The sequence below is a fragment of the Acomys russatus genome, chromosome 29, assembly GCF_903995435.1.
Source record: "Acomys russatus chromosome 29, mAcoRus1.1, whole genome shotgun sequence".
NCBI classification, from domain to species: domain Eukaryota; kingdom Metazoa; phylum Chordata; class Mammalia; order Rodentia; family Muridae; genus Acomys; species Acomys russatus.
In genome coordinates, this window is record NC_067165.1 from 39,718,695 (window position 1) to 39,744,454 (window position 25,760).

The 25,760-nt window shown below is 49.4% G+C and overlaps 1 protein-coding gene across 1 annotated transcript; it reads left to right on the plus strand.

The window, feature by feature from the left end:
• Exosc10 (exosome component 10) lies at positions 1–25,760 on the plus strand. The gene is made up of 25 exons (XM_051171231.1): positions 1–125; positions 2,654–2,790; positions 3,911–4,034; positions 5,498–5,602; positions 5,858–6,023; positions 6,200–6,314; positions 6,747–6,822; positions 6,977–7,087; positions 7,435–7,578; positions 8,057–8,247; positions 9,102–9,258; positions 12,149–12,297; positions 12,422–12,472; positions 13,201–13,312; positions 16,551–16,601; positions 16,743–16,821; positions 16,913–17,019; positions 19,163–19,258; positions 19,477–19,551; positions 21,570–21,657; positions 22,354–22,430; positions 23,707–23,875; positions 24,394–24,455; positions 25,089–25,165; positions 25,643–25,760. The coding sequence occupies exons 1-25, from the start codon at positions 15–17 to the stop codon at positions 25,671–25,673; spliced, it is 2,661 nt and encodes an 886-aa protein (XP_051027188.1). The 5' UTR covers positions 1–14; the 3' UTR covers positions 25,674–25,760.

Here is a 25,760-nt window from a genome sequence, read left to right on the forward strand (position 1 = left end):
CCTAGGACAAAAAGATGGCGCCTCCCAGTCCCCGGGAGCATCAAGCCGCGCCAGCGACCAACGCCACCAATACTGACGCTGAGATGGTGCTGCCCGGTTTCCCCGACGCAGACAGCTTCGTGAAAGTGAGTTCGCGGGCCCTGGGGGCTCTCTGTTCTAGCCGGAAACGGGTCGGGGGCTGCAGGCTTCCGGCGCCTGTCACGGCGGCCGGACGGCGCGCAACGAGAATGGCTGCGGGGGAGCGGGAACAGAGGGCGCCGCGCTTCCGGTGTGAGCGCGTGCCGCTTCCCGAGTAAAGCCTTGTCTTGCGCCCTTAGAAGGGTGTCCTCCTCATCCACGTGGCGCACCCTGCACTACCTCTCCCGAGGGGCCCCACAGCTGGACGGCTCTCCCGCCCGTTGCTCTCTTCTCCTGATGTGCAAACATCTGTAACCCCTGTCTCTTGGATTGACTGTCACCCGTCACAGCTGCCATCCACTCTCCTCCAAGAGCCAAAGCACATTTACTAGGACCTCTTGAGAAGAAGCAAGACGTTGGGGTGGGAGGGGGGGGTTGGCTGGTTGGTTGCTTGGTTGGTTTTAGTTTTTCGAGATAGGGTTTCTCTGTTTTAGCTCTGGGTGTCCTGGAATTCGCTCTGTAGACCAGGCTGGCCCCGAACTCACAGAGATCCGCCTGCCTCTGCCTCGCCGAGTGCTGGGATTAAACCGGTTTAGAGTTGTTATTTAAATTCTTTGTTCACAAAATTCACAGCGCTGTCCTTAGGCCTTCACACTCTACTACTGCGACATTGCGACACTTTAATACAGTTCCTCATGTTGTGGTGACTTCCAACCATAAAATTTCCGTTGCTACTTCATAATTCTAATTTTGCTGTTGTTATGAATTGTAATGTACATATCTGATATGAAGGATATCTGATATCCACAGGTTGAGAACCACAGCCTTAAACATCCATCCCTCCTTCTACTCCCCCCCACACACCCAAGCTTTTCAAGACAGGGTTTCTCTGTGTAGACAGGCTGGCCTCCAGTTCACAGTAATCTGCTGACTCTGCCTCCCAGTGTGCTGGGATTAAAGACATGTGCCCCCACACCCCGGTAAACACCCCCCCTTTTTTTTTTAATTTTATGTACATTGGTGTTTGACTGCATGTATGTGAGGGTGTTGGATCCCCTGAAGCACGAGTCACAAACAGTTGTGAGCTGCCATGTAGGTGCTGGGAATTGAACCCAGGTCATCTGGAAGAGCAGTCAGTGCTCTTAACCACTGAGCCATCTCCCCAGCCCTAAACAAATGTCAGCCATTTCAGATTGTTTCCCATTGCTTCACAACAGTCTACCTAAACCACTATAAAATGGTCATCTGAAGTGTCTAAACTGTGTATTGTTGGTGTGTGTGCATCAAAACCACAAAAGGATAGTAAATTATCATTAAAAGCTCTTGAGTCTGTACCAGGCAATGTTCTAAGTGATTTTAGTAGCTCATTTAATCCTCATAATAACTTATGACTTGGTGCCTTTTACGATACCCATTTTTCGGAGGAATAAACTAAATACCTTGCTTCAAATCACAGTTCATAATTATCAGAACCAAGACTAAAATAAAACCAGGCCATAATAAACCTGATTCATCTTAGGATGGAATGTAGCTCGGTTAGTAGGTGGTTGCCCAGAATATATGAAGGCAGGGGTCTCATTCGTGGCACCACATACACACCTGTAATTCCAGCACTTAGGAGGTGGAGGCCAGAGGGTCAGAAATTCAAAGTCATTTTCAGACTACAAATGAGGTTGAGCCCAGCCTGGGCTAAGATATTATCTGTGGAGAAAAAAAAAAAAGACAACAGGGCTAGGGGTCTGGCTTAGTTGGTAGAATGCTTGTCTGTCCTGAAGTCGTGGGTTTGACTGCCAACACCACATGAACAGATGTGGCCCTGCCTGTCATAGGGAGGTAGAGACCAGGCTCTAAGTCATTCTTGGCTCCATTGTGAGTGATAGGTGAACCTGAAAAACAGTCTTTGGTTATTTTATTTTTATTAGGGGGGAAGGGGGAGAAAAATGTGAGCCACATGTATGCTGATACTCATAGAGGCCAAAGGAGGCCTTTGGAAGCCCCGGAGCTGGAGTTGCAGGTGGTGGAGGGCAGCCCTGTGTGGGTGCTGGGAACGGAACCCATATCCTGTGCAGGAGCTAAGCACTCTTAACCCTGAGCCATCTCTCATCTCCCTGGGATATTATCTTTTAAATCTGTTTTTAATTTTTGCTGGATGAATAGGAATCCATGTTTATTTTTTAAATATATTTCATTAATTTTTCATATTACATCTCAATTGTTATCCCATCCCTTGTATCCTTCCATCCTCCCTCCCTCCCATTTTCCCCCTACTCCTCTCCCCTATGACTGTGACTGAGGGGGACCTCCTCCCCCTGTGTATGCTCATAGGGTATCAAGTCTCTTCTTGGTAGCCTAATATCCTTCCTCTGAGTGCCACCAGGCCTCCCCATCCAAGGGGCGTGGTCAAATATGGGCACCAGAGTTCGTGTGAAAGTCAGACCCCACTCTCCACTCAACTGTGGAGAATGTCCTGTCCATTGGGTAGATCTGGGTAGAGGAATCCATGTTTAAAATGTGTCTTTTTCTCTGGATTTTTCAGTTTGCACTTGGGTCGGTAGTGGCAGTTACCAAGGCATCCGGGAGCCTGCCACAGTTTGGGGACGAGTATGATTTTTACCGAAGTTTTCCTGCCTTCCAGGCATTTTGTGAAACACAAGGAGACAGGTTGCTTCAGTGGTAAGTTTATTATGTTGATTGAAAGAAACAAACGAAAAAAAAAAAAATCATTTTTTTTTCAATGGCAGGAAAATAATGAGCATGATGGGGCCCTTACGTCTAAATCCCAGTACCAACCAACAAAAAGCACTGGCTGAACGCCGGTAACCAGGACGGGCATGAGGCTGGGGATTGGAGACTAGCAGCTCACTATGGAGCCCTGGCTGGCCTAGAACTTGCTGTGTGGACCAAGCTAGCCTTGAAAATCTTAGAGATCAAGCTTCCTCTACCTCCTGAGTGCTAAAGTATAATGTGAGCTGTCACACCCAGCATCATCTGTGACCGTTAAAAAAAAATAAATTTAGAGTCTGCAAGATAACTCAGTGGGTAAAAGGCACCTAGTGCCCCTAACGCCAAACCTGACAACTTGTCCCCGAGACTCATGTCTGGAGGGAGAGAACCCACTCCTGCAGGTTGTCCTCTGACCTTTACACACGGGCAGAGGCACTCACACATACGCATACAAAATGCTTATTTGTTTGCTTATTTAAAAAGTCTTTTTTTGAGCCGGGCAGTGGTGGTGCACGCCTTTAATCCCAGCACAGGGAGGCAGAGGCAGGTGAATCACTGTAAGTTCAAGGTCAGCCTGGTCTACAAAATGAATCCAGGACAGCCAGGGCTACACAGAGAAACCCTGTCTCAAAAAACTGCTGGCAGTGGTGGTGCACACCTTTAATCCCAGCACTCGGGAGGCAGAGGCAGGTGGATCTCTGAGTTCAAAAGCCAGCCTGATGTGTAGAGCAAATACAACAGCCATGGCTATAATTTCTCATATATTAATTGTTCAAGGAAATTACCTTAACATTAATATTTTATTGAGAAATGGTTTATCTCAGTAAAATGCTCAGGTTGGTTTTAAACTCGCTGTGGCCCAAGCCTTCCAAGAAACCAGTATCACACGCCTGCACCACCAGGCCTGCCTTGGGCTCCTGTCTCTTAAAGGTTGCTGTGAGGGCGTGTATTTGATTAGTTTCATCCAGAGTGCTGGGAACGTTTGAGCCAAGCCCTCTGAGGTGTTTTCCCAGATGGTAGACTGGTGGACTAAAAGGCACACGTGCTAAGCCTCGTTTTCCTTCTTTAGCATGAGTAGGGTGATGCAGTACCATGGGTGTCGCAGCAACATCAAAGATCGCAGTAAAGTGACTGAATTGGAGGACAAGTTCGATTTACTAGTTGATACCAACGATGTGATTTTGGAGAGAGTGGTGAGTGTTTGTCCACATAGCGAACTAACAAATAAAAAACTCAAATATTAGCTAGGCGTGGTGGCACATGCTTTTAATCCCAGCCCTGCGGAGGCAGAGGCAGGTAGATCTTTGTGAGTTCTAGGGCAGCTTGGTCTGCAAAGAGAGTCCAGGACAGCCAAGGCTACACAGAAACTCTGTCTCAAAAAACCAAAAAAAGAAAAAAAAAGAAAAGCCTCAAGGAGAAGTACTGGCGTTGTGGGAAATGAGAAGGGAATGAGTACAGCCAGGCCTAGTGCGGTGCTGGATCTCAGCACTAGGGAAACAGGCAGATCAGGCTCAGGGATGCCTATGAGTCCCAGGCCAACTTGGGACTCTTACACAGCAAGAGCTTATCTCGGTATATAATTATGGGATATGGGGGCTGGAGAGACGGCTCAAAGGTTAAGAGCACTGGCTGCTCTTCCAGAGGTCCTGAGTTCAATTCTCAGTAACCACATTGTGGCTCACAACCATCTATAATGAGGTCTAATGCCCTCTTCTGGTGTGCAGGCAGAACACTGTGTACATAATAGATAAATCTTAAAAGAAAAAAAAACGTTATGGGTATGTACACCTGCATGCCAGTGTCCATGGAGGCCAGAGGTCTCGGGGCTCACTGGAGCTGGAGTTATAGACATAGGTGTCAGAGAAGAGCTCCATACATGATGTCTCCAGCCCCCATCCATGGTTTGTTTGTTTGTTTGTTTGTTTGTTTGTTTTTGAGACAGGGTTTCTCTGTGTATCCTTGGCTGTCCTGGACTCGCTTTGTAGACTAGGCTGTCCTCGAACTCACAGTGATCCGCCTGCCTCTGCCTCTGCCTCCCGAGTGCTGGGATTAAAGGCGTGTGCCACTACACCCGGCTTTCATGCTTTATTAAGTTTTTTAGCTCTGGAGAGATGGCTCAGCAGTTAAGAGCACTGGCTGCTCTTCTAGGGGACCCAGGTTCAATTCCCAGCACTCAGATGGCAGTCCACAACTATCCATAACTCCTGCTCCAGAGCGTCCAACACCCTCTCACACACATACATGCAAGTAAAACACTGATACATATACAAATTTAAAATTTTAATTCGCAGGTTAAAATTCTAAATCCTTACAGTGTACGAATATTTTAATACATAGGTTTACTTACTCTTTTAAATTTATTCATTTTTATTTTATGTGCATTGGCATTTTGCCTGCATATGTAACTGTGTGGGGGTCAAATTCGTTGGAACTGGAGTTACAGACAGTTGTGAGATGCCATGTGCGTGCTGGGAATTGAACTCAGGTCCTCTAGAAGAAGAGCCAGTACTCTTTACCACTGAGCCATCTCTCCAGCCCCTCCCTACTCTTTCATGTACATATTAACCACATATTTCTGTAAGTTCATTTCTTGAAAATGTCAGGTAGTTAAGCCTGTCAAGAGCAGATCCTAACCCAGTCCCTCGTCTCCTCACAGGGTATACTGCTGGATGAAGCCTCGGGTGTGATCAAGCATCAACAGCCTGTTCTCCCTGCAGGGCTGCAGGGCCCCAAAACAATAGTGTCAAGCTGGAACCGGAAGGTGAGCGCTGCTCCGCAGGTGGCTGAGTAGAGCTCCTGATAAGGGTTTTACATACTGCACGTAGCCGGGCACTCCCCACCCTCACATGGCCTCACCAGCACACAGCCCACCTACCCCTTCTCCATGTGGCACTTGAACCCACACGTGCAGTAACATTCCTGGGATGGTCCCATCTCGTCAGAAGACAAGTTGGAATTTCCTTTCCTACATCATCAAGTTGCTGTGTTTTAGTTGATCCGTATGTGTTGACTGTAGGCAGGAGAATACGGCAAGAAAGCAAAATCAGAGACTTTCCGACTGCTGCATGCAAAAAACATCCTCCGACCTCAGCTCAGATTTCGAGAGAAGATTGACAACTCCAACACACCATTTCTCCCTAAAATCTTTGTCAAGCCCAATGCAAGGAAACCTCTCCCTCAGGGTAAGTGGTGGCTTCGAGTCCTTCCCTTTGGCACAAAAGCCTGGAAGAGGTGGAGTCTCCACTTGCAGGTTTCTTTCCTCAGAGGAGCCCATCACCCCCTCCTTTTCCTAAGCTAGAAAGCTTACAAGTGCATCCTCATGTGTGTGATGGTCGCTTGTCACTGCTTGGGTCTCCAGCTCTCTCAAAGGAAAGGCGGGAGCGCCCCCAGGATCGTCCTGAGGACCTGGATGTACCCCCTGCGCTGGCAGATTTCATCCATCAGCAGAGAACCCAGCAGGTTGAGCAGGACATGTAAGTGCGTGGGTCTGTCTTTCTTTCCCCTCACCTTTCTGCTCCAGTGTTCTCCTTTATTGTTCGTAGAAAGGGCCGTACATGATTCAGGCTGACCTTGAACTGCTGCTTTTATCTCAAAGTACTGAGATTATGTCACTATACCTGGCCCGTCATACCATTTTTTTTTTAAAAAAGTGTGTGTGTGTGTGTGTGTGTGTGTGTGTGTGTGTGTGTGTTAGTGTGTTAATGTGTGTGTGTTAGTGCGGCTGGCACCGGGGCTTGCTTGTGCTGGACAAGCATGGGAGCAGCCAGGCCTGGGCCCCAACCCCAGGGAGCAGCCAAGCCCCAGCCCCAACCCCAGCCACCTCAGCATTTGCTTATGCACATTGTATCTGAGCGCTGTGTCCTGAATCATGGAATCAACCTAAAGACTGTGTTGTGTTCACTCAGGTTTGCACATCCTTACCAGTATGAACTCGATCACTTCACCCCACCTGACTCAGTGCTGCAGAAGCCACAGCCCCAGGTTAGTGCCCAGACTTGGTTGCGGAGCTGGTACTCGTCCTGCAGTAGCTGTAGGGGGCTGGGGGCTGGGGCCATCCCTTAGATGAGCATTCATCTTGTACTTTTGTAAGGTTGGTTTTTAACGTGATACTCTCTGTGCCCCTTCCTTGATACAGTTATACAGACCTGTGGAGGAAACACCCTGCCACTTTGTATCTTCCCTGGATGAGCTTGTGGAGCTCAATGAGAAGCTCCTGGGTTGTCAGGAGTTTGCAGTGGACCTAGAGGTACCTTGTAACTTGAGTGAAATCCTCATTCTCCTGTGAGTTCAGCTACTTAGGTTGCCTCAAGTTAATCAGTCTCTCTCTTTTTTTTATATATGTGGGGGCCTGAGACATGTATTGCATTTATGTCAGGCTGGCTTTAAAATGACTGTATTGCCTTGTTTTATTTTTATTTTTCTCTAAAAAAAACTAGTCGTGTAACTTCTATAGCTGACTTTTAAAAACTGATGGAGGAGGGTTATGGGTATAGCTCTGTGCAAGATTCTTTGGTTTCCTCCCCAGAATAAAAGTGAAAAGGAGAAGGGACGCCTGTAGCCTAGCCCTCCCTGAGCTCCCTCTCTCTGCTGCAGCACCACTCCTACAGAAGCTTCCTAGGACTGACCTGCCTGATGCAAATTTCCACCCGAACGGAAGACTTCATCGTTGACACCCTAGAGCTTCGAAGTGACATGTACATTCTCAACGAGAGCCTCACAGACCCCGCCATCGTCAAGGTCAGCCATTCTGGCTCCTGCCCGAGGGAAAAACCATGTCCTCTTCCACCTTGAGGTCCCGCATGCTTATCTGCTTGGTTCTCGACCCCGTGGGGGCCTTTTCGATGTAGCTTGTGCTATGCACTGATATAAATCATGTCAGTGGCTGTTCAGTGAGCCCAGTCAATTGAATTGCTTGTACTTAAGGACACACTTGGAGCTAATAGGGTTCCTTACCCACACATGGCCTAAAAGCAGTTGCAGCCTTTAACAGTACAGTTAGCAAACACAACGGATGCCTGTGGCCTGAGTGAAATAAGCACTTAAAACAATACATATCCTGGGCTGGGGATGGAATCCAGTGTAGCGTGCTTGTCTAGCGTGTGCAAGTCCCAGGGTTGAATTCCTGCCAGCGTTCTGATAACCTAGAGGCGGGGCTAAGTAAGGAGACAGACAAGTAGCCTGGTGTTGGTGTGAACTGCATAGTCTGTGTTTTCAGGTCTTCCATGGTGCCGACTCCGACATAGAGTGGCTACAGAAAGACTTTGGACTCTATGTGGTGAACATGTTTGACACACATCAGGCAGCCCGGCTTCTCAACCTGGCTCGTCATTCGCTTGATCATCTGCTGAGACTCTACTGCGGTGTGGAGTCAAACAAGCAGTACCAGCTGGCAGACTGGAGAATACGGTCAGTCTGCCTGTGGTAGAGAGGTGCAGGTAGCAGGAGAAGGTCTATTGACTTGGAAGCCTGGTCCAACTTGGTCACTTTCGAGATAGCCAATACTTCCCTGAGCATTTCTTCAGTTGCACATGCCATATTTTTTGTTTTTTGAAACAGAATTTCTCTGTGTAGCCCTGACTGTCCTGGAACTCATTCTAAACCAGGAACTCAAGAGAGAACCGCCTGCCCCTGCCTCACAGGTGCTCAGATTAGAAGCATGCACCACCACTGCCAGGCATCAGACATAAAATATAAAAAGGAAAATGTATTTGAACTGATGATACAGTCCCAATATGAGAAGAAAATTAGTAACATTTGAAAGCCACTTTATTATTAAGCTATTACCCTCCTCACAGCACTTAGTGTTTGCTCACTTTTCATAGCGGAGGTAAGGAAGCACAGAGAAGCTAGGCCATGGTGACGCACCTGTAACCCCAGCACTCAGGGAGGCAGAGGCAGGTGGATCTCTGAGTTCAAGGCCAGCCTGGTCTGCAGAGTGAGACCCAGGACAGCCAGGGCTACATACACAGAGAAACCCTGTCTTGGAAAAAAAACAACAGAAATCACAGGGTAAGAACAGATAGGAGCTGCAGGGCACCCCAGAACTGTAGCACCCTAATTTTAACCATAACATTACTGCCTTACTGCCCCATGTTAAATAATGGTTGGTCTTTCTGAGATGCAGGAAGTGTCCATGTGCCGTTGGGAAGGAAAGATCTTTGGAATGAGAAAGGGGCCAAGAAAGTCTGTCACCAGCACATACAGTCTGGAGTGCTTTCCCTGTGACAGCCACTAAAGCTGTGTCTCTCTTGCAATTCTAGCCCTCTGCCAGAAGAGATGCTAAGCTATGCCCGGGATGACACCCATTACTTGCTCTATATCTATGACCGAATGAGGCTGGAGCTCTGGGAGAGAGGCAACGACCAGCCTGTGCAGTTGCAGGTGGTGTGGCAGCGGAGCAGGGACATCTGCCTCAAGGTACCACGTCACCACAGCTACACAGACCCCAACACAGCTACACAGACCCCAGCGCTCAAGCTGTTTCTGACGGAGTTCCTCTGCTTATTTTCTCTAAGTTAGCAAGAGCAAAGAATTGGCTCTTGGGGCTGAAGGGCTGGTTCAGTGGGTAGGAGTACTTGCTGCTCTTCCAGAGACCAGTGTTCAATTCCCAGCAGCTCACAACTGTCTACAGCTCTAATTCCTCACACAGACATACGCAAGCAAAACACCAGTGCACACTAAAATCCCACCACTCGGGAGGCAGAGGCAGATGGGTCTCTGTGGATTCGAGGCCAGCCTGGTTAGAGTGCCAGGATCTAAAGAAATCCTGTCTTGGGCCGGGCGTGGTGGTGCAGGCCTTTAATCCCAGCACTCAGGAGGCAGAGGCAGGCGGATCGCTGTGAGTTTGAGGCCAGCCTGGTCTACAAAGTGAGTCCAGGATGGCCAAGGCTACACAGAGAAACCCTGTCTCGAAAAACCAAAAAAAAAAAAGAAAGAAAGAAAGAAATCCTGTCTTGAAAAAAGAGGGGGTGGGGGAGCAGGACTCTTTTACACATATGAGTCTTTCTCCTGTCTTCTTTTTCTTCACCCTTGTCTCCCACCCTCCTTAATTGTCCCCACTTCCTTTTTCTGAAAGCCTTCTGCTTTCAGTGCAATTGTATTCCATTACTGACTTCTCTTCCCCTCAAGATTGCTTCTCTCATCTACTGTGATGACCACACACATTGGTCTAAGTCTAGGTTTTACATACATGGGAAGGCTTACAGTAGCTGTCCAGTATCTGGCTTATTTTAACATGGTGATCTTAAGTTCCCTCTGTAATCCCACAGATGTCACAATTTCTTCATTTTCCTTTATGGCTGAATAAAATTCCATTCTGAAAGGATGGCTTAGTGGATAAAGTGCTTGCTACCAGAACCCGATTAAAAAAGCAAACAAACAAGCAGGGGGGTGGGGGGCGCGGCACACACCTTAAATCCCAGCACTTGGGAGACAGGGGCAGGTGGATCTCTGAGTTCAAGGCCAGCCTGGTCTGCAGAGTGAGTCTGGGACAGCCAGGGCTACACAGAGAGACCCTGTCTTGAAAGGCCCCCCCCCCAAAACAAACAAACTGGAGTTGGGGATTTAGCTCAGTGGTAGAGTGCTTGCCTAGCAGAGCCCTGGGTTCAGTCCTCAGATGGGGGGGTGGGGATGACAACATAGAAAACAATGTGGGGGTGGTGGAGAGATGGCTCAGCAGTTAAGGGCACTGACTGTTCCTCCAGAGAACCCAGGTTCAAATCCCAGCACCCACACGGCAGCTAACAACTGTCTGTATCTCCAAGATCTGATGGTCCCGCATGGACATAAATATAGACAAAAACACCAACACACATAAAGTAAAGGGAAATTTAAAACAAAAACCAATGCTGGGCTTGGCATGGTGGTGCACGCTTTTAGTCTCAGCACTTGGGAGGCAGAGGCAGGTGGATCTCTGTGGGTTCGAGGCCAGCCTGGTCTACAGAGGTGTCCAAGACAGCCAAGGCTACAGTAGTTGCTCTGTCAGAGGGCCCTGGTTTGATTTCCAGCATTTGCATGATGGCTCATGACTGTCAGTAATGCCTCCATGGGCACCAGGTACAAATGTGGTACACAGACTTGGCAGGCAAAATACCCAAACACGTAAACTAAATAAATATTTTGCAAGCCATTCCCTGTTGGTGCACACCTTTTCAGAGGCAAAGCAGGCTGATCTCTGAGTTAAGGCCTGCCTGGTCTACAGTGAGTTAAAAAGACAGCCAAGGCTACACAGAAATGCTGGCTTGAAAAAACAACAACAGTAATAATTATAATAATTGCATTTTCCTGATGGTGAGGAATATTGAACGTTTTTTGTTTGGTTTGTTTTTGTTTTTGAGACACGGTTTCTCTGCGTAGCCATTATAGACCAGGCTGGCCTCGAACTCACAGAGATCTGTCTGCCTCTGTCTCCCAGAGTGCGGCATTTTGGTTTTTCAAGTCAGGCTTTCATTGTGTCACCTTTGTAGACCAGGCTGTCTTGAAACTAACAGAGATCTCCTGCCTCTGCCTTTGAAGTGCTGTGATTAAAGGTCTTTCAGTTCTTTTTCTTTTGGTTTTTGAGACAGTTTCTGTGTAGCTTTGGCTGTCCTAGACTCACTTTATAGACCAGGCTGACCTCGAACTCCTAGAGATTTGCCTGCTGCCTCCCAACTGCTGTGATTACAGGCGTGCCCAACCACACCTGGCAGTTTTTCAGGTTTTTTGTTGTTGTTGTTTTTCGAGACAGGGTTTCTCTGTGTAGCCTTGGCTGTCCTGGAGCCCACTCTGTACACCAGGCTGGCCTCGAACTCACAGCGATCTGCCTGGCTCTGCCTCCCGAGTGCTGGGATTAAAGGCATGCGCCACCACCGCCCGGCAGTTTTTCAGTTCTTTACGAAAAGGTCTGAGTAGGTAACTCACACTGGCCTCTGGCTTGTAGTAGTCCTGTGTTAGCTTCCTAAGTGAGCCACCAAACCCAGTTTTACTCTTGTCCTTTAATGAAAGAGAAAAGCATTTTGAAGAGCCCAGGGCACAGTCTTTTATCCCATTGAACCTCTTTTTTTTTTTAAACAATGTTGAGAATCGAGCCGGGCGTGGTGGCACACGCCTTTAATCCCAGTGAGTTCGAGGCCAGCCTGGTCTACAAACTGAGTCCAGGATGGCCAAGGCTACACAGAGAAACAGAGAAACCCTGTCTCGAAAAACCAAAAAAAAAAAAAAACAACCAATGTTGAGAATCAAACCAGGGCTTCATGCACGTTGGGCAGTGATGGCCACTGAGCCTTTCCCCGATTCTCACTGATCTCAAATATTCTCTGACATTTTGCAGAAATTTGTCAAGCCTGTCTTTACTGACGAGTCCTACCTTGAGCTGTATCGCAAGCAAAAGAAACACCTGAACTCCCAGCAGCTGACAGCCTTTCAGCTGCTCTTTGCCTGGAGGGATAAAACAGCTCGCAGGGAGGATGAGAGCTACGGGTGAGGGATGATGCTGATGGCCCTGTTGGTCCAATTATGGAGGCTGGCTGCTATCTCCTGTGTTGTAGTGTTCAGCGGACCTTGCTACTTGAATTTAATGTGATCCCGTTGTGTCTTGTTCCAGATATGTTCTGCCAAATCACATGATGCTGAAGATAGCCGAGGAGCTGCCTAAGTAAGTCTCAGGGCCGAATGACATGCGCGCTCAGCCCTTCCCAGCGGGCACTGAGTGCCACTGCCCAAGGCTGTGCTCAGGAGAGGGTAGTACTCCAAGCTCAGAAGGCAGCGAGGCCCAGGGAGCCACAGTCCCTGCCTGAGGGCTCCTGGGGAAGAGCTGAAACTGAACTGGCGTATCCACAGCCACTCCTGCAGTCCCTTAGAGAGGGAAGTGTCCTGAGTTCTTTCCTGTGTCTCGCCAAATTAAAGCCTCATAGTTTTTAAGCATTTTGTAATATTAGTTGGAGCATAAACAGGAGTAAGAAATTGGAAATCAGCTTTTTTTGCGGCTTGTCTCCAGCTCTCAGAATCTAAGACAGCCAAAGGAAAGAGTGGGCTGAGAATTGGCACCGCAGAGATTACATGTGCAGGTGGCTGGCCTGCGCTGGTTCATGTAACCTCTTAGTCCATCTGGCCTTTGTATGGGGGGATGGGTGGAGACTGGTCCTCACCCCTGACCAGGCTGGCCTGGAACTCACCACTTAGCAGAGGATGACCTTGAACTTCCAATCCTCCTGCTTCTACTTCACAAGTGCTGGGGCTGCAGGTTTGTGCTGTGCTGGGCATGGAACCCAAGGCGTGGAGCTAAGCAAGCTGCTGAGCTGCCACCGCTGCCCACTCATTGCTGTCAGGAAGCTTCCAAGGGCTGCATCTCCATGATGAGCTAAGTTTTTGTCCTGCTTTCAGGGAGCCTCAAGGCATCATAGCTTGCTGCAACCCAGTACCACCTCTTGTCCGGCAGCAGATCAATGAGATGCATCTCCTGATCCAGCAGGCTCGAGAGATGCCCCTGCTCAAGGTATGCGGGATTTGTCCAGCAGGGCCTTTCTCCCTCCTGTGGCCTTGGCAAGGCCTGAGTGCTCTCCTGTGCTAAATCATCCTGAGGAGTGCTGACGGCTTGGCAAGTGCCTGAGTGTGTCGTATTAGATTGAGGTGCTTTTATGGTTACTGGTTTGGCTCAGGGCTTGGGGTTCTGAGGTTTTATTTTTTGATGGTAGGGTTGAAGCCCAGGCCTTCCCCGTGCTGCACAGGTGCTCTTTTGCTGAGTTATTGCCCGAGCACTCTATGTACTCGTGTGTGTGTGTGTGTGTGTGTGTGTGTGTGTGTGTGTGCGCGTGTGTGCGCGCGCGCGCGCGCACGTATTCCATTGCCCTAGCCTATGCACTCTTTACGTACCGTATGTGTGTGTACACGTGTGTATGTGTGTACTCCACTGCCCCAGCCCTTTTTATGTGGGGTGTGTGTGTGTGTGTATGCACGTGTGTACTCCATTGCCCCAGCCCAGTACTCTTTACATACTCTGTGTGTGCGTGCAAACATGTGTGTTCCACAGATCAGAATATATATTGCAGCGCTCAGTTCTGTCCTTCCACCATATGAGTGCCCAGGGATAAAATTCAGGCATACTTGGAATAAAAATCCTTCTCGGGGCTGGAGAGATGGCTCAGTGGTTAAGAGCGCCACCTGCTCTTCCAAAGGTCCTGAGTTCAATTCCCAGCAACCACATGGTGGCTCACAACTGTGAGTTGTTGCCAACTTCTGGCCTGCAGGTGTACATGCAGGCAGAACACTGTATAAATAATAATAAATAAATAAATCTTCAAAATGATGACCTCCTTTTAAAAAAAAATCCTCACCAGCAACTGCATTTTTTTTTTTTTTTAAATGATAGTCATAAGCTAAGCTTTATCCTGCATATGGTATGGCCTTTTTGGTAATGTGATAGCTGGGCCATTTAGTGGTTGCTTTAAGGCAGTTGATCCGGTGGGATGAGTTGGAGTAGGGATCCCGGTGTAGAGAGCTGGCAGTGGGAACCCCAACCTGAAGCCGTCACAGCCTGGTGCACATGGTTGGACCAGTGTGGAAAGGCCTGCTAGGGAAGCCCCAGAGGGAAAAGTTCCTGGCACTTGGTAGTGGATGGTCACAAAGGGCTGCCAGGTATTTCTGAGCCTAAGGACGATAGAGGAGTCATGTACCTGGATGGCAGTTAGATTTGCTGATCAGGGGGTAGGACCCAGAACAAAAAGCTCTGCAGTGGGCCAGGGCGTGGTGGCGCACGCCTTTAATCCCAGCACTGGGGAGGCAGAGGCAGGTGGATCTCCATGAGTTCAAGGCCAGCCTGGTCTACAGAGCGAGTTCCAGGACAGCCAGAGCTGTTGCACAGAGAAACCTTGTCTCGAAAAGGCAAAACACAAACGAGAGGAAGGACAGAACCACAGGTGGGATGGGAATCCAGAGAAGGAAAGGAAATAGCCAATACCTGTACTCCCAGCACTTGGTACAGAGGCAGGAGGGTCAGGAGTTCAAGGTCATCCCCAGCTATCTAGTAAGTTTGAGGCCAGCCTGAGCTTCATAAGACCCTGTCTCAAAAAAAGATCAAGATGAGATGGTATGGGGGCTGGAGAGATGGCTCAGTATTAAGAGCACCATCTGCTCTTCCAGAGGTCCTGAGTTCAATTCCCAGCAACCATGAAGTGGCTCACAACCATCTATACTGGGATCTGTTGCCCTCCCTCTTCTGGCATGCAGGTATACATGTAGATAGAGCACTCATATACATATAAATAAAATTTTTTTTTAAATGGTTGTACACGCCTTTAATCCCAGCACTCGGGAGGCAGAGGCAGGTGGATCTCTGAGTTCAAGGCCAGCCTGGTCTACAAAGGGAGTCCAGGACAGCCAAGGCTACACAGAGAAACACTGTCTGGAAAAATCAAAAAAAGAGAGAGAGAGAGAGGTCACAGGCACTTGCCAACAGCCTGATGAGCTGAGTTTTCAATCCCCAGGTCCCTTGTGGTTAAAGAATCAACACCCTCAAGTTACCCTCTGGCCTGTTTGTCGTGCTGAATGGATGAATGGTTGAATGAATGAATATAAAGAAAGAAATACAGACACGTGTCTTAGTGGGAATGCAGACAATAAAACTTGTTAAAATTCAACTTACAGTTCGAAGCCAGCCTGCTCTACAAAGTGAGTCTAAGATAGTCAAGGATACACAGAGAAACCCTGTCTTGGGGGGGGGGGGATTCAACTTACATGGATTCTTTTTGCTTAAGTTCTTTTTATTTATTTGTTTATTTTGAGGTAGGATCTTAATTTACAGGGTCTTTCCTAGGCCAACCTGGAGTTCAGCTGTGTAACCCTGTAGCCCTGGCAGGCCTTGAACTTTGAGTCCCTCTGCCTCAGCCTCCATAGCAGCTGGTATTACAGCCACCACACTCACCTTCCTTGGGACAGCTTTGAATGTGTTGACCTGGTAGCAATATAAATGTGTGATCGGTCATTTATTACCTTTAGAAAGACTTGACCCACAAGAGTCTAAATGAAAGAAGAGAGGATGTTTGCAGCTGTCCTGCTAAGATGTCCTTCTGAGTAGCTCAGGGAAGATGTTTGCCTCTCATCAGGGAGGCCCTGGGTGCCCCTGCGCTGCCACCCCCTACACACACACACACACACACACACACACACACACACACACACACACACACACACACACCACACACCCCCACACACACCCCCCACACACCCCCCACACACCCTTTCTTAGGTTCCCAGTTTGTATGAGTAGAAGCATGCTGGCTGCCAGAGAAGGCTCCTCCAGGCTGGAAGCCATTGAGTGTCACCTCACAGGAGCCACTGGTCCTTGACATAGTAGTACTTGAGTGTCAGGTGCTGACAGGGTGAGGGATGAAAGGTTATCTCTTGGCCCTTGGGAGACAGCTGTGGGTGAGCACGGTCTGCTGAGTGAATGCATGTCATTGGCTTTACACAGCTTTCCTCTCCACCCCCACCCCACCCCCACCTCCCAACCCCCATTTTGCTTTCTTTTTTTTTGTTGTTCTATTTTATTGTTGTGTGTGTGTTTGTTTGAGACAGAGTCTCAAGTAACCCAAGATGGCCCTGACCTTGCTTCTCCTGCTCCCACCTCTGGAATACTGGAACTATAGGCATGTGCGGTCCCACCCAGGGCTTCGAGCATGCCAGGCAAACACTGCCAGCTGGCTACATCCCTGGCCCTACTCTCCTTTCCTCCTTAGTCTGAAACTGTAGCTGGAGTGAAGAAGAGCGGACCGCTGCCTAGCACCGAGGTACAGTGTCACGGCTGCTGTCTCACCTGTGGGAGGGGTGGAGACCACAGCCCCTGACAGGTCAGTGCTGTCCCACTGGCCAAGAGCTTCTGTCTTGCTTATGAGTTTTACATATGATCTACTGCTTTCTCTTTGGTGCAGAGGTTGGAGACTGATCTCTTTGGACCCCATGACTGCTCCCATGCCCCTCCAGATAACTACCCGATCACCCCAGCTGATGGTAAGAGGAGGCCCTCTGGGCTCCTAGACAGATTGAGCCAGCTTCCTGGACCAAAGCCCACAGGTCTTGACCTTGCTGATTCTGTCTTTAGGGATTGTGCCATTTCAGAAACAGCCGAGTCTCTTCGCTGAGGGCAAAGGAGAGACCTCTTTGGATGCCAGATGCCTTCTTGCTACGGCCGTCATCACTTTATTCAGTGTGAGTAACCAGAAAACTCACCAAGGTGACTCAGGCTTCCTGGTGTTGCGTGGTCTTATCACGTGGCTGTCTGCCTGGAGGTTTGCATGCACATTTGAGACTAGTGCTAAAGGTAAAGCTAGAGAGGTGAGGACAGGTGAGCTCGAGCCAGGGAAGGGTGTCCCATGAGCACTGTGTGTGAAGAAACCTTAAGAGTACAAGCAGCAGCGATGGCTCAGAGCTTAAGAGCACTGGCTGCACTTCCAGAGGACCCAGATCCAATTCCACATACCACACGATGGCTTACCACTCTCTGTAATTTGACCTTCTTTCAACCTCTGTGAGCACTTGGCACGCACATGGTACACATATATACACAGTGGCAAAACACTCATGCACATGAAAAAATAAATCTCACCGGCCATGGTGGCACACGCCTTTAATCCCAGCACTTGGGAGGCAGAGGCAGGCAGATCTCGATGAGTTCAAGACCAGCCTGGTCTCCAAAGTGAGTTAAGGACAACCAGGGCTACAAGAGGAACCCTGTCTCAAAAATCAATCAATCAATCAATAAAATGTCTTTTTTAAAAAGAAAAAAATGGGGGGGCGGGGGGCAGGCAGTGGTGGCCCACACCTTTAATTCTAGTACTTGGGAGGCAGTGGCAAGTGGATCTGGTTTTGGGGCCATCTTGGTCTACAGAGTGAATTTCAGGACATCCAAGGCTACACAGAGAAATCCTGTCTCAAAAAAAAAAGAAAAAGAAAGAAAGAAAGAAACCTTAGAGGCAAAAGTGCCTGAGGTGAAGGACTCTTAGGTTGGTATGACAGACAGGAGCAGATCCATCCATGACAGGACCAGACCAGCTGGATGGCCAGCAGGGTTCAGCAGTGCATTCTTCTGAACTTGGAGCTTGTGCCCTGTACACCTCCTGAACATGTCCATCTTCACCTGCATGTGCTTTGAGAGAACAAGAAGGAGAAAAGCCTTAGAAACACACTTTCTGCGCTATAGCTCATTAGAAGAAATGTCAGTAGCCAGGGTAGACTCTAGGCAGTGGCAGGTCCCTGCTCCCTGACCCTAGGAAGGAGTGTCCATTCTGGGACCCTGTGTGACTTGCCTGGGCTGAGCTGTGTTCTGGATTGTACCTACCTGTCATCTCCTGGCTGCTTGTTTCCACCTGTGCTGGCGCCTCTAGGTTCCCTGCAAAGAATTGGAGAGATGCTCTCTGGATAAAGTGCTAGCCATTCAAGTGTGAGGACTACAGCTTGGATTCCCAGAAACCACTACAAAGACAGAGGCTGGAACACACCTGTGAGATAAACAAGAGACCCTACATCAAAGGTTGTCTTTTGACCTCTACATGCACACGCCGACACACACACACATTTTTAGAAGTTGTGAATGAGCCAGACATGATGGCGCACGCCTTTAATCCCAGCACTTGGGAGGTAGAGGCAGGCAGATCTCTGAGTTTGAGGCCAGCCTGCTCTACAAAGTGAGTTCTAGGACAGCCAGGGCTACACAGAGAAACCCTGTCTTGGGGGGAGGAGGAGAATTTAGGCTGAGTCTTACCATGGTGATTCATGAAAAAAAGGTGTAGGACCTCTGACGGCCACAGACTGCCATGGAGACTCAGCAGCTAGGTGTCTTAACGGGGCCGGCCTGCCTTCCTGCCTTCCTTTCTTCCTTTGTAATCAGGATCTCATTCTGTAGCCCAGTTCTCATGTGTTACTTTTGCTGAGGACCTAGGTTAGATTCCCAGCACCCACATGGTGGCTCACAACAATCCGTAGCTCCAGTTCCAGGCCTCCAACCCCTTCTGACCTCCGTCGGCACCAGGCACACATGTGGTATCATACGTGCAAACAATGTGCTCATGCACATAATTTTTTTAAAAATCAGCCAGCGGTGGTCGCACACGTCTTTCGTCCCAGCACTTGAGAGGCAGGTGGGTCTCTGTGTTCATCAGTTCTCATGCTGGGTGTGGCTGTTCACAAGTCTTTATCCCAGAAGTAGGCAGATCCCTGTGAGTTCTCCATAACTCAAAAAAACAAAGAATTCATCATTTCAGGAAATAAGTCCTCCCTGCTGTGGATCCAGAAGAGCATCCTGACGTTGTGCCTGGTCATGGTTAGAAGTGGTGGCTTTGGTCTGTCCCTGTAGGAACCTACTGCTGAGGAAAGTGGAAAGACTCCATTGACGGCTGCACAGAAAAAAGCCCAGAACATCATGGAGTCATTTGAGAACCCGTTCAGGATGGTGAGTCATGCGTCTGCACCAGGCCAGCAGGAGCTACAGGGAACTCTGGGAGGAAAGCAGGACCATGGAAGGGGAGCCCAAGTCCGGCGTGTCAGTCGTCCATGGTGTCCAGGTCGGGACTCTTGAGTCCCTTGTGGGACCACACTGGCAATAATAGTGCCTCTGACAGGCGAGGTGCCTGCTCTTGGCATATGCAGTGACTGTTTCCCCTTCTGCAGTTCCTGCCTTCTCTGGAACACAAGGCCCACATCTCTCAAGCAGCAAAGTTTGATCCTTCTTCAAAAATCTATGAAGTAAGTAGCTTCTCAGAGTTTTGGACAGTAGCTCTGTACAGTCTCCTGAGCCAAGTGAGGGCCCCATCTCAGGCAGGCTTCAGAGCCTCTGTAGGCTGCTGAAAACAGCGCAGCAGCCCTTTCCCTCAAAGCATGCTCCTAGGAAGAGGACAAACTGTAGCCCAGTCCCCGGAAGCCTTTGGGACTCTACAGCAAAAGGTTTGGGTCTGGGAAAGGAGCTGAAGTAGTAGCGTGCTTGCCTGGCTTGTATGGAGCCCTGGTTTGATCCACAGCACCACATAAAGCTGGCGTGGACATGCACACCTGTAATCCCAGCACTTGGGAGGTGACAGCAGGACAATCAGAAGTTCAGAGTCATCTTCAGCTCCATAGTGTGTTCTAGGATAATCTGGGGTCTGTGAGGCCCTGCCTTTTCAAAAAGGAAGAAGCAGCCTGCTCTGGTTCACAGGCGTATTGAAATAGCATAGTGTTTGTCTAATGTATGGTAGCCTGGGTTCAAATCCAACACTGGACGAAAAGAACCAAAAGTGTTTGTGTTTTCCTAATGGAGTAATTTATATGTAATAAAGTACATATAGTTTATAACATTTGTATATGTGTATATCGCTTCAAGGCTCTTAGAGGGAGCAGCTTGAATCTAAAGGGGCGCCGCCTTGCACTGTGGGCAAGAGCACTCCTCACAGGTCCCTCTCTGTCTGGGAGGCAGCGTGTTGATTCGAAGCCTCCATTTTCCATATAAGGAGGATGTGCTCTGATGTCACCACCAGCACAGTCCTGTCACTAGTCAGCACAGTAACAGGCCTCAGTCCAGTTAGGGGTAACGTGCTGCTCTTAGGAGTGGGAAGTTCCAGAGCTGGCGAGATGGATCAGCGGGTGAAGCAGCCTACCGCCCTGGCTAGAAAGCTGAGTTTGATCCCAGGGACCTAAGTGGTGGAGGGGGAGAACTGACTCCAAGTTGTGTTTTGACCTGCATACGTGCACAGTGGCACTCAAACACACACAGTGAGTGAATAAAAGGTCATGAAAATAGCTAGTAACTGGTATGGTGGTACATACCTTCAATCAAAGCACATGGAGGCAGAAGCAGGTAGTTCTCAGATTTTGAGACCAACCTGATGTACATAGCAGGTTCCAGACCAGCCATGGCTACATGATAAGGTCCTGTCCCAAAAAAATACAACTAAAAAAGAAGAAATGGGAAATCCTGGACTTGGACTTGATTCAGTAGAAGTGTACTCACTTAGGAAGCACAGGGTCTTGGGTTCAGAGCCAAACCCGGGGGGAAAAATAGGTCAGGCATAGTGCCATATCTTTAATCCTAGCACAGAGGCAGAAACAGATCTCTGAGTTGAGCCTAGTCTACATAGCAGGTTCCAAGCTAGCCTGGGCTACATAGTGAGACCTTGTCTCAGAAAGGGGAGGGGGACGTAGGAACAGGGAGTTCATAGTGTGTAACTGTAAACCATGTGGTATTTGGCATTGGAGGCAAGAGAATGAATCCAAGGTCGTCGTCGTTGGAAGGCGCTTGGAAGCCAGCCTTGACTCAAAAACCAAAGGAAGTGGAGGAAGTGAAGTGGCTTTTCTTTTTGCCCAGCCCCCTGGATGTGGCACACCCTTCAGCTGTCCATCCCAAGGTCACAGCAGAAAGTAGGACAGGAAGGGAAACAGGACTATGAGGAAGCCCACCTGAAATTCCACTTTGCTTACTAACTGGGCCACTGGGAAGTGACTGAGGCTTACTGGTTGGGGTGGGTGACTGTCCTGATGTCCAGCATGATCACACGCAGCCTGGGGTTCAAACGGACTTCGCCCTCTTTAATAAGGATCTTACAAACAAAGCCAGCAAAAAAATGGCATTTTTAGATTTGGGCTTAGGATGTGTGTCACTGTTAGATTGGCATGCCCTCCATTGCCTCTGAAACAAGTAGGCACTCCTGAGTAGCTGAGTTTAGGCAGCTCTTTTTAAAAGTTTCGGGGTTTTTTGTTTTTGTTTTGGTCATTGTCTGCTTTCATTATAGATCAGCAATCGCTGGAAGCTGGCCAGCCAGGCCCAAGTCCAGAAAGAACCTAAAGAAGCAACCAAGAAGAAGGTAGCTGAGCAAACAGGTAGTGCTCGCACCCGTGTAAGTGCAGGGTCTTTGAAAGGATCACCCTAGCACATCGGTCTGATCGAGGACCCCAAATGACTGGTATCTAGTAGGGATTCCAGTGAGCTGAGCAGGCCCAGTACTGGGGAGGGGGCGCTGTCACTGCCTTCATGTTCTGCCCCTGTAAAGAAGGGGCACGGCTGTCTGGACATTAGGTCACCTGAAGCGAAGATGCCGCCAAGGATGCCAGGGGAGAGAGTGGGCTGAAGCCGACTCCACAGTCCCATGTGATAGCTAGCTGGTGCGCTCAAAGGATGGCAAGGCGGGACTGCCCAGACAAGCTGGGGAAGAGAGGCAGACAAGTCAGTGGGGCCTCAGTGGGGCCTGGCTGGTCCTTAGTGTGACTTGGCAGGATTCCAAGTCGAAGGAATCCAACTGACACGATCAAAGTAGAGGGACAGAAAGCCTGAGCCTAGGTAAGACAGTAGTAACGGCTGACACAGGTCTGATGTCAGATCCTGGTGGTTAAGCTGGATAAGGCATGGAGTGGCAGGGAATGTCCTGAGCAGCTGGGAAGATAGGGTTGCTGGCTGTGAGAGAAGCCATCTTTAGAAGGCCTGGCTATTGACACTAAGCATGTCAGAGAAGACACTGGCCCTTGTGCCCAGGTTAGGTGGACAAATGGCAGAAGTCTACAGACACTTCTCTCTCGCAGCTGCCCGGGAACAGACAAAGGAGGAGTCCAACACAGCTGTGCAGGAACAGGCCATCCCCGTGCGGCAGCAGGCTGCGGTACGTGCTCCCCTGCCCCTCTTCAGAAACAAGTGCCTGCGGTCATGCTCAGGATTGTTCTGGACCCTACACCCACTTTCCATGGCTTTTTCCTAGCTGATCTGCTTTCCTAGTCAGTGCCCCCCTGTAGCTGACATTAGCATTCGCTAAGATTTTTTTGTGTGTTTGATAAATCCTCATAGCACCGGGCTTTGGTCTGGCAGAGGACAAGGCACAGGGAGATTGTTGTGCCCTAGTCTACCCTAGAGACCTCTTTGTTCTTTTGGGGCTGGGGGGCTCTATTTTTTTTTTATAACTGTATTTCATTTGGGATTCCTTAAGCCTCTACCTCCCTTCCAACCCCTCCCCCAGTCCTAGGTAGGAGAGAAAGACAGAAGGGAAAGGCGGCATAGCCCTGTTTAGACTTAGTTCCGGCTGGTTAGGGTCGTTGGGTGATCTCAGTCATCAGGATATCCAGCATTCCAGCAACAGCAAATGGCAAACACAGCCAGACGAACACGCAGCCTTCTTCCTCCTCCATCATGCCCTCAAAGCCCTGGACCCCTCCCTCCCCCCCCCCACTTTCCCTCTCTCCCCTTTCGTATTTATAACCTCTCTGAACCCTCAGAATTAAACTTTCTCCAGCTGGCAAAGATCACGTCCTTCTCTGAGCCACAGAAGGCAATTATCAGCTGTGGATAAACTAAGGAAATGCCATATCCCACACTTGGGATTAAAACAAATTTACTTAGAAACCAAACTTTAGCCAGGCATAGTGGTGCATACCTTTCATCCCAGCACTTGGGAGGCAGAGGCAGGGGGATCTCTTGAGTTCAAGGCCAGCCTGGCCAGTGCTGGGATGGAAAGGCTTGTGTCACGGTGCCTGCCCAGCTAGAATTCCATTCTTAACCTCTACCTTAAGGGACCTGATAACATTGTCAGTTAGGAACTCTACCCAGCTATTACTAGCTAGGTGTGATTGGCCCTGAATTCCAGCCTCGGCCCCTATCCCTGCTGTTGAAGCAGCTTGAGCCCCAGCTAAAACAGGTTAAACATCCCAGTCTCGTACCTGAAACCTGAAATGCCTACTGTCTAAAACGTTCTAAGTGATAACTCAACACCACGTGTAATTCCATGCTGCATAAAGTTACTTAAGTTGCATGGGATGCCTGCAGTCTGTATGTAAGCTGTAAGTGGAATACACGTGACCCTCTCACTTACACTAGGGCCCTGGCCCCAGGTCCTCTGTGCTACAGGTGGTTACCATGCTTCCCTCCCTGCTTCTTGTCACCTGCAGCTAGAAAATGCCAAGAAGAGAGAGCGAGCCACAAGTGACCCGAGGACCACAGAACAAAAGCAGGAGAAGAAACGACTAAAAAGCTCCAAGAAACCCAAGGACCCAGGCCCCCCAGGGAAAGAGTTCAGTCCTTACGACTACAGCCAGTCAGACTTTGGGGCCTTTGCTGGTAAGGACAGGGGGGACGCACCAAGGATACCAGGAGGTGGGAGGAGCTGTAGAGTGAGCCCTGCCAGGGACACCGCGGCCCAGACAGAAGCCCACCTGCTGTCCTTGGCAGATTCTCAGTAGCCATTGTCCCTAGCTCACCAAGAGGTCCTCTGCTGTGGCACGTGGCTAAGTTCCTCTCCCACATCCATAGGACTATATTAGGTTGAAGGCACTGTTCACAAACCCACAAAGTGACCTCTTCTGAAGGGGGTACATGTGGCACTGTTAACTCTGTAGCAGCCGCTAGCTTTTGGAAAAGTGAGAAATCGGGGCTAGACAGTCTACACACTGAGTGTTATCAGGAACGTTGCCTCAGATCTTGATGCACAAGTGTCCACCTGCTTCTACCAGCCTGGGCACAGATCTGTGGGTAGCATGGGCTCAGGACTGCTGGAGCACAGGAAAGGGTGGCAGACTGGTGCTGGCACCTCCTGAAGCCTTTGTGTTTGCTCATTGTCATGATCACTCTTCTTTCAGGGGACAGTAAATCCAAGGCTTCCTCCCAGTTTGACCCAAACAAGCTGGCACCCTCTGGCAAGGTAAGGCTGCAGAGCGCTCCTCACCTGAGTCCTCCTGTCCTCTTGGCTGCAGTGACCATCCAGGAATTCTTCATGCCCTTTTTCTCATCTCCTTCTTCTCCAGTGTAGATAGTGCCGCCTGTTCTCCCCATGTTATTTATTTATTTTTTTTTATTTAATATTACTGTGAAGAGCGTAGAAAAGCCAGAGGACAATTCATGGGAGCTTTGGCCTCCACCGTGGGCTCCATGGATCTAACTCCAGTCACTGGGCGTGTGGGGGCAAGACTGAGCCATCCTGCTGGCCTTGAACGCACAGTCCTTCCTCCACCATTTAAGTGCTGGGATTACAGGCCTGTGCCACCATGCCTAGCGGGGAATACCATAGCACAGGGTATCTTTCACTCTGCTTCCTGGGCCTAAGCTCCTGCACCACGCAGTGAAGGGCCTGAGTGCAGCTCCTGATGGCGTCCAGTCTGCTAGCCAGGCTGAATTTGAAGTGTAGTGAGCAGTGGGCAGGCCTGCAAAACCTCCTGTCCTTGTCACAGCCTCTCAGGCACAAATGCTGGGTTGAGACCTGATTGCCCAAGCTCCGTGTCCATCCCGGGGCTGGTGGTTGAGGTTGGCGTCAGCGTACGTAACTGTTCTCTTTCAGAAATGTGTTGGAGCCAAAAAATTCAAACAGTCTATGGGAAACAAAAGCATGTCCTTTCCTACTGGGAAGTCAGACAGGTAAGTGATATGGCCAGGCCAGCAGGAATGCCAAGCACTGCAGCTCAGGGGCTGCAGCTGGACAGAGGCAAGACTCTGTCACTCAGAAAGCAGGTGTGGACATGGCCTGTCCCATGTCTCAGTCACATTCACATGACCATGTCCTGCATCCCAGGCTCAGACCCCATCGCCGTCCTTGTTCTTGCACTGCACGTCCTCCCTGGCCACCCTCACCAGTCTGTGCCTTAGGAATAGAGAAATCTCAAGTGGCCTTCACTGGTGACCGTTGTCATTAGCATGAGCTGCTTATGCTAGACAGGACTTGAGGTCAGGGTCCCCCACAGGAAGCAGCACAGGCCTGCTGCCCCAGACCGCACACAGCTCAGCACCCAGGCATAGTTGCCATTCTGCCCTCCTGCTTGCCCCCCTTTGCTGTGTGTTAGGTTTGCACAGCTCCTAAACTGGACAAGTAACTTTGCTTCTCATCTGTCTCTGCAGAGGCTTCCGGCACAACTGGCCGAAGAGATAGTGCTGGAGAGATTCCTGGGGCTGTGGGCAAAGCTACTTTGTATAAACCCATTTTAAAATCATTAAAATCCATTCCTACTTGAAGAAA